General features: G+C 44.9%; 1 protein-coding gene across 4 annotated transcripts in view; it reads left to right on the forward strand.

Moving 5' to 3' along the window:
- Positions 1-18,248, forward strand: part of LOC139552872 (rho guanine nucleotide exchange factor TIAM1-like) — a 204,571-nt gene extending 186,323 nt beyond the window's left edge. For 3 of the 4 annotated variants that reach the window (XM_071364985.1, XM_071364984.1, XM_071364986.1), the window contains 11 exons: positions 236-304; positions 606-731; positions 2,597-2,705; positions 4,028-4,207; positions 4,447-4,565; positions 4,773-4,881; positions 7,899-7,957; positions 8,445-8,541; positions 10,984-11,071; positions 11,531-11,703; positions 12,532-18,248. In XM_071364985.1, the coding sequence (XP_071221086.1) occupies positions 236-304; positions 606-731; positions 2,597-2,705; positions 4,028-4,207; positions 4,447-4,565; positions 4,773-4,881; positions 7,899-7,957; positions 8,445-8,541; positions 10,984-11,071; positions 11,531-11,703; positions 12,532-13,343 (1,941 nt within the window). In that variant the 3' untranslated portion in view covers positions 13,344-18,248. The remainder of the gene's footprint in view (positions 1-235; positions 305-605; positions 732-2,596; positions 2,706-4,027; positions 4,208-4,446; positions 4,566-4,772; positions 4,882-7,898; positions 7,958-8,444; positions 8,542-10,983; positions 11,072-11,530; positions 11,704-12,531) is intronic. The other variant, XM_071364987.1, reaches the window with a different exon arrangement.
- Positions 18,249-20,991: the final 2,743 nt, after the last annotated feature.

Below are 20,991 nucleotides of genomic sequence, written 5' to 3' on the forward strand. Positions count from 1 at the left end.
CACAACACAGAAGTCACAACACAACAGTCACAACACAGTCACAACACACAACAGTCACAACACAACACAGTCACAACACAACAGTCAAAACACAATCACAACACACCACCCTCTCAGATATTAACACATGAATGCACCTGAACCCAAACTCACACAGATGAACTAATTATGTTTGTGTTGTGAATGCTCACACTCACTGTCACACGCCCTAAACCCTGTCTCCTCTCTCCTGCAGGACCTGGGCTGTCTGATAGGGCGCTACCTGACCCCTCTGCAGAAGGAGAGCTTCCTCACCCAGGATGAGGTAGGTTCAAAGGTCATCTGATAGACACCCTGCCTGCTACTGGGTGATCATAACTGTGGATCGGGTGGTATTCATTAGGGCACACCGTAGCAAAATGTATTCAACTTATTGGACACATTCAGGATCTCTTTTTTTAGGACGTTTTTTTTTCTTCTCCCATTTTGGAATAAAGATCTCTATGTCGGTGGGTATTAAATAGTGATTATACGTGGGATACATCATGTGATGTGTTTACATCACAATACATTTTAAGAGTAATTGCGAAGAAAGATGGTTACCGTTGCTATGCTACCTCCTCCAGCTGGACGTCCTGTTCGGTAACCTAGGAGAGATGCTTCAGTTCCAGGTTGAGTTCCTGAAGACTCTAGAAGACGGGACCAGACTGGTCGCCGACCTGGACAAGCTGGAGAGAGTAGAACAGTTTAAGGTACAATCACATTTTCCTATGGGTCCTGGTCAACAGTGGTGTATTATGGGTCCTGGTCAACAGTAGTGCACTATGGGTCCTGGTCAACAGTAGTGCACTATGGGTCCTGGTCAACAGTAGAGCACTATGGGTCCTGGTCAACAGTACTGCACTATGGGTCCTGGTCAACAGTGGTGCATTATGGGTCCTGGTCAACAGTAGTTCACTATGGGTCCTGGTCAACAGTAGTGCATTATGGGTCCTGGTCAACAGTTGTGTATTATGGGTCCTGGTCAACAGTAGTGCACTATGGGTCCTGGTCAACAGTGGTGCACTATGGGACCTGGTCAACAGTGGTGCACTATGGGTCCTGGTCAACAGTAGTACACTATGGGTCCTGGTCAACAGTGGTGCACTATGGGTCCTGGTCAACAGTAGTGCACTATGGGTCCTGGTCAACAGTAGTACACTATGGGACTGGTCAACAGTGGTACACTATGGGTCCTGGTCAACAGTAGTGCACTATGGGTCCTGGTCAACAGTAGAGCACTATGGGTCCTGGTCAACAGTAGAGCACTATGGGTCCTGGTCAACAGTAGTGCACTATGGGTCCTGGTCAACAGTAGTGCACTATGGGTCCTGGTCAACAGTAGTGCACTATGGGTCCTGGTCAACAGTAGTGCACTATGGGTCCTGGTCAACAGTAGTGCACTATGGGTCCTGGTCAACAGTAGTATACTATGGGTCCTGGTCAACAGTAGTGCACTATGGGTCCTGGTCAACAGTAGTGCACTATGGGTCCTGGTCAACAGTAGTGCACTATGGGTCCTGGTCAACAGTAGTGCACTATGGGTCCTGGTCAACAGTAGTGCACTATGGGCCCTGGTCAACAGTAGTGCACTATGGGTCCTGGTCAACAGTAGTGTACTATGGGTCCTGGTCAACAGTAGTGCACTATGGGTCCTGGTCAACAGTAGTGCACTATGGGTCCTGGTCAACAGTAGTCCACTATGGGTCCTGGTCAACAGTAGTACACTATGGGGTCCTGGTCAACAGTAGTACACTATGGGTCCTGGTCAACAGTGGTGCACTATGGGTCCTGGTCAACAGTAGTGCACTATGGGTCCTGGTCAACAGTAGTGCACTATGGGTCCTGGTCAACAGTAGTGCACTATGGGTCCTGGTCAACAGTAGTGCACTATGGGCCCTGGTCAACAGTAGTGCACTATGGGTCCTGGTCAACAGTAGTGTACTATGGGTCCTGGTCAACAGTAGTGCACTATGGGTCCTGGTCAACAGTAGTGCACTATGGGTCCTGGTCAACAGTAGTCCACTATGGGTCCTGGTCAACAGTAGTACACTATGGGGTCCTGGTCAACAGTAGTACACTATGGGTCCTGGTCAACAGTGGTGCACTATGGGTCCTGGTCAACAGTAGTGCACTATGGGTCCTAGTCAACAGTAGTGCACTAACCTATGGGTCCTAGTCAAAAGTAGTGCACTAACCTATGGGCCCTGGTCTAAAGTAGTGCCCAATATATAGAGAATAGGGCTCTGGTCTAAAGTAGTGCACTATATAGGGAATAGGGTGCCATAGGGCTCTGACCTAAAGTAGTGCACTATATAGGGAATAGGGTGCCATTTGGGGCGCAGGTGTGTGTGTGTGTGTGTGTGTGTGTGTGTGTGTGTGTGTGTGTGTGTGTGTGTGTGTGTGTGTGTGTGTGTGTGTGTGTGTGTGTGTGTGTGTGTGTGTGTATATTATATATATAACCTGCATATCTAAGGGAAATATAAAATATGTGTTAGATTTCATGTTATTTAGAATAAATTATATTTCATATTATTGAGAATAAATTGTATTTCATAGTCTACATCTCTTTGTCCAGAAAGTGCTGTTCTCTCTGGGTGGATCGTTCCTGTACTACGCCGACCGCTTCAAGATCTACAGCGCTTTCTGTGCCAGCCACACCAAGGTCCCCAAGGTCCTGGCCAAAGGTACGGTAGACTGTATTGTATTAGTACTACGTAGTAACACATATAGGTGCCCTAGCTAACTGCTTGTTTTTAAGATATACACTGACACAACTAAGGTCCTGGCCAAAGGTACGGTACACTGTATTCTATTAGTACTACGTAGTAACACATATAGGTGCCCTAGCTAACTGCTTGTTTTTGAGATATATACTGACACAACTAAGGTCCTGGACGAAGGTACGGTACACTGTATTGTATTAGTACTACGTAGTAACACATATAGGTGCCCTAGCTAACTGCTTGTTTTTAAGATATACACTGACACAACTAAGGTCCTGGCCAAAGGTACGGTGCACTGTATTGTATTAGTACTACGTAGTAACACATATAGGTGCCCTAGCTAACTGCTTGTTTTTGAGATATATACTGACACAACTAAGGTCCTGGCCAAAGGTACGGTACACTGTATTGTATTAGTACTACGTAGTAACACATATAGGTGCCCTAGCTAACTGCTTGTTTTTAAGATATACACTGCCACAGCTAAGGTCCTGGCCAAAGGTACGGTACACTGTATTGTATTAGTACTACGTAGTAACACATATAGGTACCCTAGCTAACTGCTTGTTTTTAAGATATACACTGCCACAACTAAGGTCCTGGCCAAAGGTACGGTACACTGTATTGTATTAGTACTATGTAGTAACACATATAGGTGCCCTAGCTAACTGCTTGTTTTTAAGATATACACTGCCACAACTAAGGTCCTGGACGAAGGTATGGTGCACTGTATTGTATTAGTACTACGTAGTAACACATATAGGTACCCTAGCTAACTGCTTGTTTTTAAGATATACACTGCCACAACTAAGGTCCTGGACGAAGGTATGGTGCACTGTATTGTATTAGTACTACGTAGTAACACATATAGGTACCCTAGCTAACTGCTTGTTTTTAAGATATAGACTGCCACAACTAAGGTCCTGGCCAAAGGTACGGTACACTGTATTGTATTAGTACTACGTAGTAACACATATAGGTGCCCTAGCTAACTGCTTGTTTTTAAGATATACACTGACACAACTAAGGTCCTGGACGAAGGTCCTTTCACATTCGATCGTGCTGGAAAAACATCAATATTATATTGTACGGTTGTCTCACGATGTCTCTCTCTCTGCTCTCTGTCTCTCTCTGTCCTCTCTCTCTTGCTCTCTGTCTCTCTGTCTCTCTCTCTGTCTCTCGTCTAACACTATGGAGGTTGGGGTTTGAGGGGGGGGGGGGGGTTTCATGTTCATGTCCTTGTTGTAGAGTTAATTGTGATTTCTGTATTGTCTGTGGTCCAGCTAAGACAGACGCAGACTTCAAGGCGTTCCTAGCAGAGAGGAACCCTAAACAGCAACACTCCTCAACCCTGGAGTCCTACCTGATCAAACCCATCCAGAGAGTCCTGAAGTACCCACTACTACTGAGAGAGCTGTACTCACTGACTGACCCCGACAGTGAAGAACACTATCACCTGAATGGTAAGGAGGGAGGGAGGGGGAGGGGGGAGGGAGGTGAGGGGGGGAGGGAGGGGGGAGAGGTGTGTATGTGTGTGTGTGTGTGTGTGTGTGTGTGTGTGTGTGGTGTGTGGTGTGTGGTGTGTGGTGTGTGTGTGTGTGTGTGTGTGTGTGTGTGTGTGTGTGTGTGTGTGTGTGTGTGTGTGTGTGTGTGCGCGTTGTCACGGTTTGTAACCTCTGCTTTTTCTCCTCGTCTTCCTCAGTTGCGATGAAGGCCATGAACAAGGTGGCCAGTCACATCAATGAGATGCAGAAACTTCACGAGGAGTACGGGGCCGTGTTTGACCAGCTCATCAATGAGATGACCGCAGAAAAGAAGGAGGTCACTCATCACCATAGATTTAGTTTAACACATATTCATGATTAATAGTCCTTAGAACAATAATGTATTAAAGTCTATGTAAATCCCAGATTTTTTAATCTTCTAACAAAATTCTATTATAATTCAAATATATCCTAATGTAAGTCTTGAATACCATTTCCACCAGGATTTCCATGAGACTTATCCATATCTGTGTGTATGTCTCAGGTATCCGATCTATCCATGGGCGATCTTCTCCTCCACTCCACCCTGGTGTGGATCAATCCTCCAGCCTCCCTGGTCAAGGGCAAAAAGGACCCTGAGCTGGCTACCTTCGGTAGGGGTTACACTCACTACTAGACACTGGGGATCCATATAGGGCCTATTACTAAGGGCCTCCTTCTTAAGGCCTTTGCAGACCATACGATTTTTAACCGTCCCAGATAAAAAATGTCCACGTTGTGGGGAAGATTCTCAGGTGGTAAACGAGTGTTGGAACGTCTTGGCTGGTTCAGTGTGACAGGGTCTAGGTCTGCTGATTCAGTACCACTACGTCTTGGCTGGTTCAGTGAGACAGGGTCTAGGTCTGCTGATTCAGTACCACTTCGTCTTGGCTGGTTCAGTGAGACAGGGTCTAGGTCTGCTGATTCAGTACCACTACGTCTTGGCTGGTTCAGTGTGACAGGGTCTAGGTCTGCTGATTCAGTACCACTACGTCTTGGCTGGTTCAGTGAGACAGGGTCTAGGTCTGCTGATTCAGTACCACTACGTCTTGGCTGGTTCAGTGAGACAGGGTCTAGGTCTGCTGATTCAGTACCACTACGTCTTGGCTCCTCGTTCAGTGAGACAGGGTCTGCTGGTTCAGTACCACTACATCTTGGTTCCTCGTTCAGTGAGACAGGGTCTGCTGATTCAGTACCACTACGTCTTGGTTCCTCGTTCAGTGTAACAGGGTCTAGGTCTGCTGATTCAGTACCACTACGTCTTGACTGGTTCAGTGTGACAGGGTCTAGGTCTGCTGATTCAGTACCACTACGTCTTGGCTCCTCGTTCAGTGAGACAGGGTCTGCTGGTTCAGTACCACTACATCTTGGTTCCTCGTTCAGTGAGACAGGGTCTGCTGATTCAGTACCACTACGTCTTGGTTCCTCGTTCAGTGTAACAGGGTCTAGGTCTGCTGATTCAGTACCACTACGTCTTGGCTCCTCGTTCAGTGAGACAGGGTCTAGGTCTGCTGGTTCAGTACCACTACGTCTTGGCTGGTTCAGTGTGACAGGGTCTAGGTCTGCTGGTTCAGTACCACTACGTCTTGGCTCCTCGTTCAGTGAGACAGGGTCTAGGTCTGCTGATTCAGTACCACTACGTCTTGACTGGTTCAGTGTGACAGGGTCTAGGTCTGCTGATTCAGTACCACTACGTCTTGACTGGTTCAGTGTGACAGGGTCTAGGTCTGCTGATTCAGTACCACTACGTCTTGGCTGGTTCAGTGAGACAGGGTCTAGGTCTGCTGATTCAGTACCACTACGTCTTGGCTGGTTCAGTGTGACAGGGTCTAGGTCTGCTGATTCAGTACCACTACGTCCGGTCTCAGGCTCCGACAAAGTTTGTACGTGAAAACTATTTTTTTGAAGATACATATTTTCACTCGCACATAAGCGTAAATAAAATTTAAAAAAGATAAAGTACTTCCAGGTCACCGAATTTTCGAGAAATTGTACAAAATAAAAGTTCCCCACGTAAAAATAGAAAAGTGTCAATAAATGTCTAAACATTAACAATGATTTATATTTCTTAATATTCTTAATATATATTTCTTAATAAAGTGACATTTGCATTACATTTGAATAATATAGCAAAAAAATCAAAACGATTCTAGTTGCAACAGTAAAAGTATTTGCGGGGAATACTCAGGGAATACTCAGGGAATACTCAGTCTGTAGGATGTATACATGGTGTCATGCTCAGATCAAATACACTTCTGCGGTCGACCCGGAAGTGTATTCACCCCCCCCCCCCCCTCCTCTCTCTCTGTTTGCTGTCGTACAGTAGCCTCGCAAGCCAATCGCAGAATGTGATCACAAAACTGAAGCAAATCGTACAATCTGGCCAGGTTTATATCAAGATTTTAATTCGGGAACGTCGCACAGTGTGACGTGATAATCGTAAAAAGACTGAAATACGACGTACACTCTGCAAAAGACCTTTAATAATGAAATCCCATTGTATATCTGAAAGTAGTGAAGAAATGATGTACATTTAGGCTGTATCGCCTGTCAAACATTCTCCATGTTGACGATCGTAATGATTTTGTGAAGGTTAAAACTCTCTCATACTCTTGTCTTGCAAGACCAGCTAGGTTATTGACTGTAGCACAGTGTTTCTGGAGAACCTACAGTGTTCAGCCACTTTAAGGTATTAATAGACCACGTTACAACCTCCAAGGACTTTTCCCAGGCCAGGCATTAGTAGAACAGAACAGAGTGAGTGGGTGAGAGCTTTTCCCAGGCCAGGCATTAGTAGAAGAGAACAGAGTGAGTGGGTGAGAGCTTTTCCCAGGCCAGGCATTAGTAGAAGAGAACAGAGTGAGTGGGTGAGAGCTTTACCCAGGCCAGGCATTAGTAGATGAGAACAGAGTGAGTGGGTGAGAGCTTTTCCCAAGCCAGTGGTGCATTTTAATTATTGTGTTAGTGGTTAGTGTTGTGTTAGTGGTTAGTATTAGGGTTGTGTGTTACTGGTTAGTATTAGGGGCATGTGTTAGTGGCTTCTACAAGGGAGATTTTCTCAAATGCTAACCCCTAATAGCATACATGTTGTTTGTAAATCGTCTTTAGTAAATGCTTTACAATGTGGTATGAAATTATGTGCTATTCTAATGCTCTTCCCTTTAACCTCCCCCCCTCCATCTATATCCCCCTACCTTCCTCCTCCCTCTCTCCCCCTACCTTCCTCCTCCCTCTCTCTATCTCTCTCCCCCTACCTTTGTCTCCATCTCTCTCCATCTATATCCCCCTACCTTCCTCCTCCATCTCTCTCCCCCTACCTTCCTCCTCCCTCTCTCCATCTCTCTCCCCCTACCTTCCTCCTCCCTCTCTCCCCCTACCTTCCTCCTCCCTCTCTCCATCTCTCCTCCATCTCTCTCTCCCTACCTTCCTCCTCCCTCTCTCCATCTCTCCTCCATCTCTCTCTCCCTACCTTCCTCCTCCCTCTCTCCATCTCTCTCCCCCTACCTCCCTCTCTCCATCTCTCTCTCCCTACCTTCCTCCTCCCTCTCTCCATCTCTCTCCCCCTACCTTCCTCCTCCCTCTCTCTATCTCTCTCCCCCTACCTTTGTCTCCATCTCTCTCCTTCTTCCAGTGTTCAAGACTGCGGTGGTCTTTGTGTACAGAGATCGCTGCAAGCAGAAGAAGAAGCTTGTGAGTGTTTCTTTACCTCTGCTACTATACTGCTGGGGGGCCCGTGTCCTAGAGGGCCTTTCGGAATGCTTTTAGTTTTGAACAGACACAATGGGGTCACCCGCAGAGTGGATCTGGGTTAATGCTGCTCTTAAGTCTCCATGTGAAAGTTAAAAGGGTTGAGTGCTCCAATACAATATGCACTTTCCGTACGCTCCATAAAGTAGAGGGGAACTGTTTATTAGATACAGTATCATTACACTACATAAAGTAGAGGGGACTGTTTAGATACAGTATCATTATACTACATAAAGTAGAGGAGACTGTTTAGATACAGTATCATTACACACACACTTGCCTGTAGCAAACCTTGCTCTAAAAGTGTGTGTGTGTGTGTGTGTGTGTGTGTGTGTGTGTGTGTGTGTGTGTGTGTGTGTGTGTGTGTGTGTGTGTGTGTGTGTGTGTGTGTGTGTGTGTGTGTGTGTGTGTGTCTCTCTCTCTCTTTCAGGGCGGGTCTCATCGTCCTGCTGTGTCAGATGACAGAGTCCCGTTCCTTTTCCGTCACATGATCTCAACAGACGCCCTACAAGTCCGCGCCCTCACAAGTATGTGTTTTTAGCCCTTTACTCTACCTGATCCCTCCACCTTTCTGCTTTCCTCTCTACACCCCTCTCACCCTCCATTAGACAGGTCTTCACGGGTCCTAAAAAGTTGGATCGGTTCCGAAATGTACCTGGGGCTATCACATCCGCACTCGATATGCATGAATATATTTTTTATAATGTACAGACTCGTTCCGAACGGACCCGATGACAACTAGACCTGTTTCCTTTTAGACCTGGTCTGATCCGAGTGAGGGAAGCAGCAGAAAAGTAATTATTTAAGCTACTTTATTAAGCGGAGCTGATAAGGCGTGAGAGAAGGGAGGTAGAGAGAGGTGCCGATCTAGTAGGCGGGTGAATGGCCGTACTGTGAGAGAGTGACACAGGGAGGGAGAGAGAGGTGCCGTACTGTGAGTGAGTGACACAGGGAGGGAGAGAGAGGTGCCTTACTGTGAGTGAGTGACACAGGGAGGGAGAGAGAGGTGCCTTACTGTGAGAGAGTGACACAGGGAGGGAGAGAGAGGTGCCTTACTGTGAGAGAGTGACACAGGGAGGGAGAGAGAGGTGCCTTACTGTGAGAGAGTGACACAGGGAGGGAGAGAGAGGTGCCTTACTGTGAGAGAGTGACACAGGGAGGGAGAGAGAGGTGCCTTACTGTGAGTCAGTGACACAGGGAGGGAGAGAGAGGTGCCTTACTGTGAGAGAGTGACACAGGGAGGGAGAGAGAGGTGCCTTACTGTGAGAGAGTGACACAGGGAGGGAGAGAGAGGTGCCTTACTGTGAGTGAGTGACACAGGGAGGGAGAGAGAGGTGCCTTACTGTGAGAGAGTGACACAGGGAGGGAGAGAGAGGTGCCTTACTGTGAGTGAGTGACACAGGGAGGGAGAGAGAGGTGCCTTGCTGTGAGAGAATGACACAGGGAGGGAGAGAGAGGTGCCTTACTGTGAGTGAGTGACACAGGGAGAGAGAGACCGCAACCAACCAAGCCGACTCGAGCTATAGTAGACTAATAGTTGCCATAGCTAGGTTATTTATCATCCAATACAATGACGTAGTACCTGTCTTGACTGCATCAAACCCGGGAGAAGCTAGTTAAGCTAGCTAACGTTAGCGAGCTCGGCTAATTTATCATCCAATACAATGGCGTAGTACCTGTCTTGACTGCATCAAACTCGGGAGAAGCTAGTTAAGCTAGCTAACGTTAGCTAGAAAGGCTAATTTCTCATTCTACAGTTATCAACAACTCCATTCAGAACATTAAGTAGCAGCCCTGTTGGCTCTTGGTCGTTATTAGCTGTCCTTCCCCTTTAACTATTAATTCCGTCATTTTAATTCCATCTACCATTGATTAGATATCTCCTAACGTTTGCCACACGGAGGTTCTGTGACTGCAGCCTACTGTCGCTTTGATGAGTTATGATTGGGTAACCACAACAAACTATTTGTGCCCCAGACTCGTGACAATCATATCCGACCCAGACCCGTGACAATCAGATCCGACCCAGACTCGTGACAATCAGATCAGATCCGACCCAGACTCGTGACAATCAGATCAGATCCGACCCAGACTCGTGACAATCAGATCAGATCAGATCCGACCCAGACCTGTGACAATCAGATCAGATCAGATCCGACCCAGACCCGTGACAATCAGATGCGACCCAGACCCGTGACAATCAGATCAGATCCGACCCAGACCCGTGACAATCAGATCCGACCCAGACCCGTGACAATCAGATCAGATCCGACCCAGACCCGTGACAATCAGATCAGATCCAACCCAGACTCGTGACAATCAGATCAGATCCGACCCAGACTCGTGACAATCAGATCAGATCCGACCCAGACCCGTGACAATCAGATCAGATCCAACCCAGACTCGTGACAATCAGATCAGATCCGACCCAGAACCGTGACAATCAGATCAGATCCGACCCAGACCCGTGACAATCAGATCAGATCCGACCCAGACCCGTGACAATCAGATCAGATCCGACCCAGACCCGTGACAATCAGATCAGATCCGACCCAGAACCGTGACAATCAGATCAGATCCGACCCAGACCCGTGACAATCAGATCAGATCCGACCCAGACCTGGGTCCCTGTTCACTCCATTTGACCTGTCCCTCTATCGTTTTACCTGTCCCTTTTTCCTCCTTCATTTTACCTGTCCTACTCCATCCATCATTCTGCCTCTCATCTCTCTTCCTCCTATTCTTCTTCCACTAGATAGTAGGGATTTAAGGCGACGTTGATAACTCTCTCTCCCTGCTCTCTCTCTCTGCTGTCTCTCTCTTTGCTCTCTCTCTCTGCTCTCTCTCTGCTCTCTCTGCGCTCTCTCTCTCTCTGCTCACTCTCTCTCTGCTCTCTCTCTCTGCTCTCTCGCTTTCTGCTCTCTCTCTCTTTCTCCCTCCCTCTCTCCCTCTCTTTCTCTCCTTGCTAGACTCCGAGGGTACAGCGGTGTGTGAGATAGTTCACGTGAGGTCAGAGTCTGAGGGGAGACCAGAGAGAACCTTTCACCTGTGCTGCAGGTGAGTTTTGACATCACAACTGTGTGGCTGACGTCACGTCGAGAACACATTTCAAATACCTATCTGTTTAAACATATAGCTATTTTCAATTAAATGAAACGTATTCATGTATCAATTCAATAAAATACAGAAAAACACATATTGCAGCACAATTACACGTGTGTGCTTTGTGTGATTGTGTGTGTTTACATAATTGTGTGTATTGTGTGCTTGTGTACAGGTTTACATGAATGTGTGTATTGTGTACTTGTCTGTCTGTCTGTCTGTCTGTCTGTCTGTCTGTCTGTCTGTCTGTCTGTCTGTCTGTCTGTCTGTCTGTCTGTCTGTCTGTCTGTCTGTCTGTCTGTCTGTCTGTCTGTCTGTCTGTGCCTATGTGCACAAGTGTCTAATATATTTGGGTGTATATTTCTAATGTATTTTGTGTATGTGTCTTTAACGTGTCCATGTCCCTGACCCCAGTTCTGTGGAGAGTAAGAAGGACTTCCTGAAGACAGTCCACTCCATCCTGAGGGATAAACAACGACGGCAGCTGATGAAGACTGAGTCTCTACCCCCCAACCAGCAGTATGTCCCCTTCGGAGGAAAACGCCTCTGTAACCTCAAGGGAAACAGACCGGCAATGAACAGAGCAGGTAGGTGATTCCTCTGTAACCTCAAGGGAAACAGACCAGCCTTTCCTTGTAAACTATCAACTTCAGTGTAGCGTTATGTCTCTCCCCTGTTTCTCTGTGTAGTGTGTTACTGCATTTTAATTTGTCTATGTACTGTAATGTACTAACACTCTTACCTCTCTCTCACACCTCTCTCTCGCTCTCACATCTCTCTGTCTCCTGTCCTCTTTCTCTCTCTCATGTCCTTCTCGCTCCCCCTCTCTCTCGTTCCCTTCTCTCTTTCTCTCTCCTGTCCCTCTCGCTCTCTCTCTCTCCTGTCCTTCTCTCTCTCGACCCTCTCTCTCTCTCTCTCCTGACCCTCTCTCTCTCTCTCTCTCTCTCTCTCTCTCTCTCTCTCTCTCTCTCTCTCTCTCTCTCTCTCTCTCTCTCTCTCTCTCTCTCTCTCTCTCTCTCTCTCTCTCTCTCTCTCTCTCTCTCTCTCTCTCTCTCTCTCTCTCTCTCTCTCTCTCTCTCTCCTGTCCCTCTCTCCCTTCTCTCTTTCTCTCTCCTGTCCCTCTCGCTCTCTCTCTCCTGTCATTCTCTCTCCTTCTCATCTCGCTCCCCTTTCTCTCTCTCTCTTTCATCTCTCTCTCCCGACCCTCTCTCTCGACCCTCTCTCTCTCTCCTGGCCCTCTTTCTCTCTCTCTCTCTCCTGTCCCTCTCTCCCTCTCTCTTTCTTATCTCTCTCTCTCTCTCCTGTCCCTCCCTCTTCCTGTCCCTCTCTTTCTCCCCCCCCCTCTCTCTCGCTTTCTCTCCTGTCCATTTCTTTCTCTCCAATCTCTCTCCCTCTCTCTCTCTCTCTCCCTCTAGTCTCAGCCCCGTCTCGGACCCTTGGTCGCAGGAAGCTGGTTAGGAATCGATTCATCATTGACACCGACCTCGTTCTCCATGACAACCACGAAGACTCTGACTCTAACCCCTCCCACTCTACCCATGACCATTCCCACCAGCCTCCACATTCCCATAACCTCCTGCCTCCTACCCAGAAGCCTCAGCAGCGGACGCTGGTGGTGACTGGAGGCGACACGGACCGCTGGGTGGAGGAACAGTTCGACCTGGGCTGCTACGATGACCAGGGAGGAGTGACGGGGGAGGAGAGGAGGATGGAGGGAGGGATAGAGGGAAGGATGGAGGGAGGGATAGAGGGAAGGATGGAGGTGAAAGAGACGGACATTCTGAGCGACGATGACGAGTACTGCAAGTCAGTCAGGGCTTCGTCAGCCGAATCCAGCCTCCTGGAGGAGAGGATGGAGGGAGCAACTCTAGAGGAGAGGAGCAAAGACAAGGACAGAGGGGTAGAAGAGGAGGAGGAGGGAAAGAAAGATGAGAGGAGACAGAACGGAGAGGTAGAGGAAGAGAGGAGGAGCTCCCAGGGCATTTTCCAAGAGGACGAGGGGGGTGAAAGGGGTGAGTTACAGGTAGACTCTGACTCCCCCGTCCCTCCCCCCTCACGGTCCCCCGCCCCCCCGGCGAAGATTACCCCCCTCAGGAAGCAATGGGCCGCGGAGGGCGTGGCCGGGAAGCAGTGTTCCGTGGAGCGAGTGGCCGAGAGGGACCACTGTGATGTCATCTGGGTGCGACGCGAAGACTATGCCAACGGAGGGAACAACGACGTCTTCTGAGACTGAGGAAGGGATGAACAACAGAAAGAGAGGAAGAGAAGAGATCAACGCCTTCTAGGGAGAAGAGGATATGACACACGGCATATGACAGACGGGATATGACAGACGGGACATGACACACGGCATATGACAGACGGGATACGACAGACGGGACATGACAGACGGGATAAGACAGACGGGACATGACAGACGGGATAAGACAGACGGGACATGACAGACGGGATATGACAGACGGGACATGACAGACGGGACATGACAGACGGGATAAGACAGACAGGACATGACAGATGGGACAAGACAAACAGGATATGACAGACGGGATATGACAGACAGGATATAACAGACAGGATATGACAGATGGGATATGACAGATGGGATATGACAGACGGGATATGACAGACGGGATAAAACAGACGGGACATGACAGATGGGATAAGACAGACGGGCTAAAACAGATGGGCTAAGACAGACGGGACATGACAGACGGGACAAGACAGACGGGCTAAAACAGACGGGATAAGACAGACGGGATATGACAGATGGGATAAGACAGACGGGATATGACAGACGGGATAAGACAGACGGGATATGACAGACGGGATAAGACAGACGGGATATGACAGACGGGATATGACAGACGGGACATGACAGACGGGATAAAACAGACGGGACATGACAGATGGGATATGACAGACGGGATATGACAGACGGGACATGACAGATGGGATATGACAGACGGGATATGACAGATGGGATAAGACAGACGGGATAAGACAGACGGGCTAAAACAGATGGGCTAAGACAGACGGGACATGACAGACGGGATATGACAGACGGGATAAGACAGACGGGATAAGACAGACGGGATAAAACAGACGGGACATGACAGATGGGATAAGACAGACGGGCTAAAACAGATGGGCTAAGACAGACGGGACATGACAGACGGGATATGACAGACGGGATAAAACAGACGGGACATGACAGATGGGATAAGACAGACGGGCTAAAACAGATGGGCTAAGACAGACGGGCTAAAACAGATGGGCTAAGACAGACGGGATAAAACAGACGTGCTGTGACAGACGGGATAAAACAGATGGGATTAAACAGACGGGATATGACAGACGGGACAAGACAGACGGGATAAGACAGATGGGCTAAAACAGATGGGCTAAGACAGACGGGATTAAACAGACGGGACAAGACAGACGGGATATGACAGACGGGATATGACAGACGGGATATGACAGACGGGCTAAAACAGATGGGCTAAGACAGACAGGACATGACAGACAGGACACAAATGTGACTGCTGAGTTCGTTCACACAAGCTTTAAATAGGAGGTTTTCGAGGAGGGATGAAGGACCCTTGTCGATGTAAACTCTATATCCTCTCACCGCTCCACGGGTGTATTCCCCAGGAACCAAACAGGGAGGGACTAACCTGAACTTGTCCAATAAAGAAACACTCATTTTCATTTACGAAACGTTTTTCCATTACAAAACGATTTGCACTAATGAATACAACCCCCGTCGCTCACCTTCTCCTGACAATCCTACTGTCTTCTACTCGGTGACAGACTCACAGTCTCACAATGCCTCAACTGAACTGCTATCAGATGGGAGAGAGAGGCCGCACACGCAAACACACTGGACTATGATCTTGTTGCCAAAAAAAAAAAAAAAAAAATGTTTATTTTTCAAACGCAGGAATGATGGGTCATATTTTTGCTTCTCTGACTTAGAAACTGTGTTTGTTTGTTTTGTAACACTCAAGGGCTGTGTGTAACTTCGAAAACCTTGTCTGCATCTCAGATGCTACCGTACCGTGTACCCTTTTTACTGCACTGTTTTTTCACCCTGGACCCATAGGGTGTGTGATCCTAAACCTTGTCTTCAGGGGCTACAGACTGCTGTGTAATATACTACATAGAGATAGATAGAGGACACGACTTGGATATAATTACAAAGATGAGATCTCTTTCCATCTCTATGGTGTACAACCCTGCTAGCTTTACCGCGCTTATACTCTTCTGCTCTATATCGGCTGCTGATAGCACTCAGAGCAACTGTCCAGGCACAATTATAGCGTATTGTCTTTTCTAAAATAACATTTTTATTCACGTCTACCAACATATTTGTTCAAATCTTGATTTTGTTGACTATGGGGGGAAAAATGAACTAAACAATAATTTTTTTTGTTTTTATTTCTGTTTACATGACATCCAGTGTTACTCACTCCCTGACCCTCGCATGGGACAGGATATGACATCATAATAGTAATAATATGACTTCCTGTTTTACTTGAATTTTCTTTGGAGTTATGTTTGAAAGGAAAATGTTTGACAAAACCCCTGCTGTTACTGACTGCAAAGCAGGATCAATGAATTAGCAGGATCAAGGAATTAGCCAGCTGACGTTGATTACAAGAAAACCATAATTTTTCTGGTTCATTAAGAAAGCTAAACTTAGATCTTTGTTTTTGGTTCTTGAGTAAATTAGACCATAATGCCCATTTCAAGCTTATCTTTAAAGTAAGAAGTTATTTCAGAACATTTAGGCCAGTAAGCTGGATAACTCAATAAATATGCTTTGTAGTATACCCTTCTGGACTGCTGCCAATGTCGACCCTACTACTGTGTCATGCTGCCTTCAAAATGCTCCTCAGAACTGGGAAATACGAGGTTCCCGACTGGGAACTAAATAGTTGAACGACCCTGCCAAGTCGGACTTCCAAGTGGAAAAAGTCTGAGGTAATTTTTGATACCCCGAGTTTACGAGTTGTGATGTTTCGTCACTGACCTTTCTCGACTTTTCAATCAAAAGATAAAAAAACAAATAAACATTTTGACATCGTCTAACTCACTGTATCAATGTGGATAATGCCGCTAGTTTGACAATATTATCAACATTAAGAAAGCTGGTCAACCTTATCATTAGAAATGTTAGCTAGCTCATCTAGCTAGCTAAAATCTCATTGGTTAAAGAATTGTTTCCGAATTCAAAAGCAATTGAACAAAGTAATGTCAGACTTACGACTTTCTAATTGAAATGTTTCAGTTCCAACGAGCATTAGCTTCTGACTAGCTCTTAGAGGAGTTAGCATTAGCTTCTGACTAGCTCTTAAAGGAGTTATCCTTAGCTTTTGACTAGCTCTTAAATGAGTTATCCTTAGCTTCTGACTAGCTCTTAAAAGGAGTTAGCATTAGCTTCTGAATAGCTCTTAAATGAGTTATCCTTAGCTTCTGTTTCCTCTTGTGGTTGTATGACAAGTCACAATCAAGACAGCACGCAAAGCAAAGACGAAAACGTTTTCAAACACTCAGACACCTGTTCTTCTTTTGGTTTTGCACTATGGAAGCCCCGCCCCATCAGTCCTCCAGAACCAAAACCAAAACAACCGCTGGGTCCTCTCTGCTGAGTGGAAAAAGAAACTAAAGAGTGTTCCTTTTGAAGTAGAACAAACCTCCCCTGGTTACCAGATACGTGTAGCGTACCACAAAGCGGGATCGATGAGTTAACCGGCTAACTTGCCTAAATATTCTGAAATAACATTATTTATTTAAAAAAAAGACAAGGTTGAAATGGACATAGTCTAACTGAACCAAAAACACATTTTAAAGTTTAGCTTTCTTATTAATAAACCAGAAAAGTCTATATTTATTTCTGGTTGTTTGTTTAAAGTTAGCTGTTGAACTCATTGATCCTGCTTTGTTTACCTCTTCTGGATTAGTTGCCAGATCTTTTTTGTTGTTGTCATGTCAAACAGAACGATATTTATCTACAAATGAGCAAAGCTATAACAACAACAAAAAAGTTTGAAAGTTTGAAATCTGAAAAATAAAAAAAACAGGTCTTTTGTTGTCTGTTTACATTTGACATTTTGGTCATTTAACAGACGCTCTTATCCAGAGCAACTTCCTGTCTATTCCCAACCAGGGATCTATGTCCTAATTCCTCACTAGGCCTGCTACTGCTAAAGTACTGTGCTTTCTCTCCCACACTGTCTTGTTCTATGGCTATCTAATACTCGTGGCACAAAACACAGAATACTGTATATCTCTAAAAAACGAACACAGACTTATTTATGGATGTATTCAAACTGCACTTCTACTCAACCGTGGGACAGAATTACATGGAACTGAGAGACTGTTTGATCAACACAACACATATATCCGGGATTAAACAGGACCCGGAGTTTTACCTGCACAATATACATTCATAGGGGTTCTATAACCACGAGAGCTTCTATAACAAGAAACACTCTGGCTCCGGTTATAGCTTATATACTGTATATATATATATATATATATATATATATATATATATATATATATATATATATATATATATAACAAGGACCCCCGAGTTGTTCCTTGTTAGTTGACACAATCATGCAGATAAAACGCCTGGCTCCGAGTTAGCAATGAGACCTACATGCAGGATGTTCAGGAATGCTGGACTTAAAAACACAACTAACAGTAGTTGTTGTTGTTGATAGAGTTGTTAGCGTTAGCACACACGGCAGAACCAATGATCTTTTAATAACTCCTAGGACCTATACTACTACTACTACTATTACTACCCCTGATGCATCCCAAACCGTACCCTATCCCCTATATAGTGTAATACTTTTGCCCAGTTCCCCGTAGGGCTCTGGTCTAAAGTAGTGGGTATAGGGTATAGGGTAGTGTTTTTTGGGACGTAAACATTGTGAAGTACAATCGCTGGTCTAGAGCTGAATCTTGTCACTTCCTTTGACTTTCCTCTCTTTTTTTTTTGTATTTTGCTATTTTTTTTTTTTTACTGTGTTCGTAAATAGGACTGCCGATTACCATTAATATAACTATTATTATTATTACTATTGTTATTATTATTAAAAAAATTACATTTCTTATCGGATTTTGGTATTTTGTCTTTTTTTTTTGTGTGTGTTTCTCAATAATATATATATATATCCTGTTAATGTGTCTTTATTTAGACAGACCTGTATATTAAATGATGAAAAGACGAGGATGAAGCAGTCTGATAATGTAGATTAGCAAACCAACCATGGTCAAATGAACTGGTTAAACCTATAGCAAACCAACCATGGTCAAATGAACTGGTTAAACCTATAGCAAACTAACCATGGTCAAATTAACTGGTTAAACCTATAGCAAACTAACCATGGTCAAATTAACCGGTGAAACCTATAGCAAACTAACCATGGTCAAATTAACCGGTTAAACCTATAGCAAACCAACCATGGTCAAATGAACTGGTTAAACGTACCTATGGCAAACTAACCATGGTCAAATTAACTGGTTAAACCTATAGCAAACCAACCATGGTCAAATTAACTGGTTAAACGTACCTATAGCAAACTAACCATGGTCAAATTAACTGGTTAAACCTATAGCAAACCAACCATGGTCAAATTAACCGGTTAAACCTATAGCAAACCAACCATGGTCAAATGAACTGGTTAAACGTACCTATGGCAAACTAACCATGGTCAAATTAACTGGTTAAACCTATAGCAAACCAACCATGGTCAAATTAACTGGTTAAACGTACCTATAGCAAACTAACCATGGTCAAATTAACTGGTTAAACCTATAGCAAACCAACCATGGTCAAATTAACTGATTAAACCTATAGCAAACCAACCATGGTCAAATTAACTGGTTAAACGTACCTATAGCAAACTAACCATGGTCAAATGAACTGGTTAAACCTATAGCAAACCAACCATGGTCAAATGAACTGGTTAACCGGTTAAACCTATAGCAAACCAACCATGGTAAAATTAACTGGTTAAACCTATAGCAAACCAACCATGGTAAAATTAACTGGTTAAACCTATAGCAAACCAACCATGGTCAAATTAACTGGTTAAACCTATAGCAAACCAACCATGGTCAAATTAACTGGTTAAACCTATAGCAAACCAACCATGGTCAAATGAACTGGTTAAATGTACCTATAGCAAACCAACCATGTTCAAATGAATTGTGGTTAAACGTACCTATAGCAAACCAACCATGGTCAAATGAACTGGTTAAACGTACCTATAGCAAACCAACCATGGTCAAATGAACTGGTTAAACCTATAGCAAACCAACCATGGTCAAATGAACTGGTTAAACGTACCTATAGCAAACCAACCATGGCCAAATTAACTGGTTCAACGTACCTATAGCAAACTAACCATGGTCAAATTAACTGGCTAAACCTATAGCAAACCAACCATGGTAAAATTAACTGGTTAAACCTATAGCAAACCAACCATGGTAAAATTAACTGGTTAAACCTATAGCAAACCAGCCATGGTCAAATTAACTGGTTAAACCTATAGCAAACCAACCATGGTCAAATTAACTGGTTAAACCTATAGCAAACCAACCATGGTCAAATGAATTGTGGTTAAATGTACCTATAGCAAACCAACCATGTTCAAATGAATTGTGGTTAAACGTACCTATAGCAAACCAACCATGGTCAAATGAACTGGTTAAACCTATAGCAAACCAACCATGGTCAAATTAACTGGTTAAACGTACCTATAGCAAACCAACCATGGTCAAATGAACTGGTTAAACCTATAGCAAACCAACCATGGTCAAATGAACTGGTTAAACGTACCTATAGCAAACCAACCATGGCCAAATTAACTGGTTCAACGTACCTATAGCAAACTAACCATGGTCAAATTAACTGGTTAAACCTATAGCAAACTAACCATGGTGAAATTAACCGGTTAAACCTATAGCAAACTAACCATGGTCAAATTAACCGGTTAAACCTATAGCAAACCAACCATGGTCAAATAACTGGTTAAACGTACCTATAGCAAACCAACCATGGTCAAATTAACTGGTTAAACGTACCTATAGCAAACTAACCATGGTCAAATTAACTGGTTAAACCTATAGCAAACCAACCATGGTCAAATTAACTGGTTAAACCTATAGCAAACCAACCATGGTCAAATTAACTGGTTAAACCTATAGCAAACCAACCATGGTCAAATTAACTGGTTAAACCTATAGCAAACCAACCATGGTCAAATTAACTGGTTAAACCTATAGCAAACCAACCATGGTCAAATTAATTGTGGTTAAATGTACCTATAGCAAACCAACCATGTTCAAATTAATTGTGGTTAAACGTACCTATAGCAAACCAACCATGTTCAAATGAATTGTGGCTAAACGTACCTATAGCAAACCAACCATGGTCAAATGAACTGGTTAAACGTACCTATAGCAAACCAACCATGGTCAAATGAACTGGTTAAACGTACCTATAGCAAACCAACCATGGTCAAATGAACTGGTTAAACGTACCTATAGCAAACCAACCATGGTCAAATGAACTGGTTCAACGTACCTATAGCAAACTAACCATGGTCAAATTAATTGTGGTTAAATGTACCTATAGCAAACCAACCATGGTCAAATGAACTGGTTAAACGTAGCTATAGCAAACCAACCATGGTCAAATTAATTGGTTAAACGTACCTATAGCAAACCAACCATGGTCAAATGAACTGGTTAAACCTATAGCAAACCAACCATGGTCAAATGAACTGGTTAAACCTATAGCAAACCAACCATGGTCAAATGAACTGGTTAAACGTACCTATAGCAAACCAACCATG

The sequence above is a fragment of the Salvelinus alpinus genome, chromosome 24 (genome assembly GCF_045679555.1).
Source record: "Salvelinus alpinus chromosome 24, SLU_Salpinus.1, whole genome shotgun sequence".
Lineage (NCBI taxonomy): Eukaryota > Metazoa > Chordata > Actinopteri > Salmoniformes > Salmonidae > Salvelinus > Salvelinus alpinus.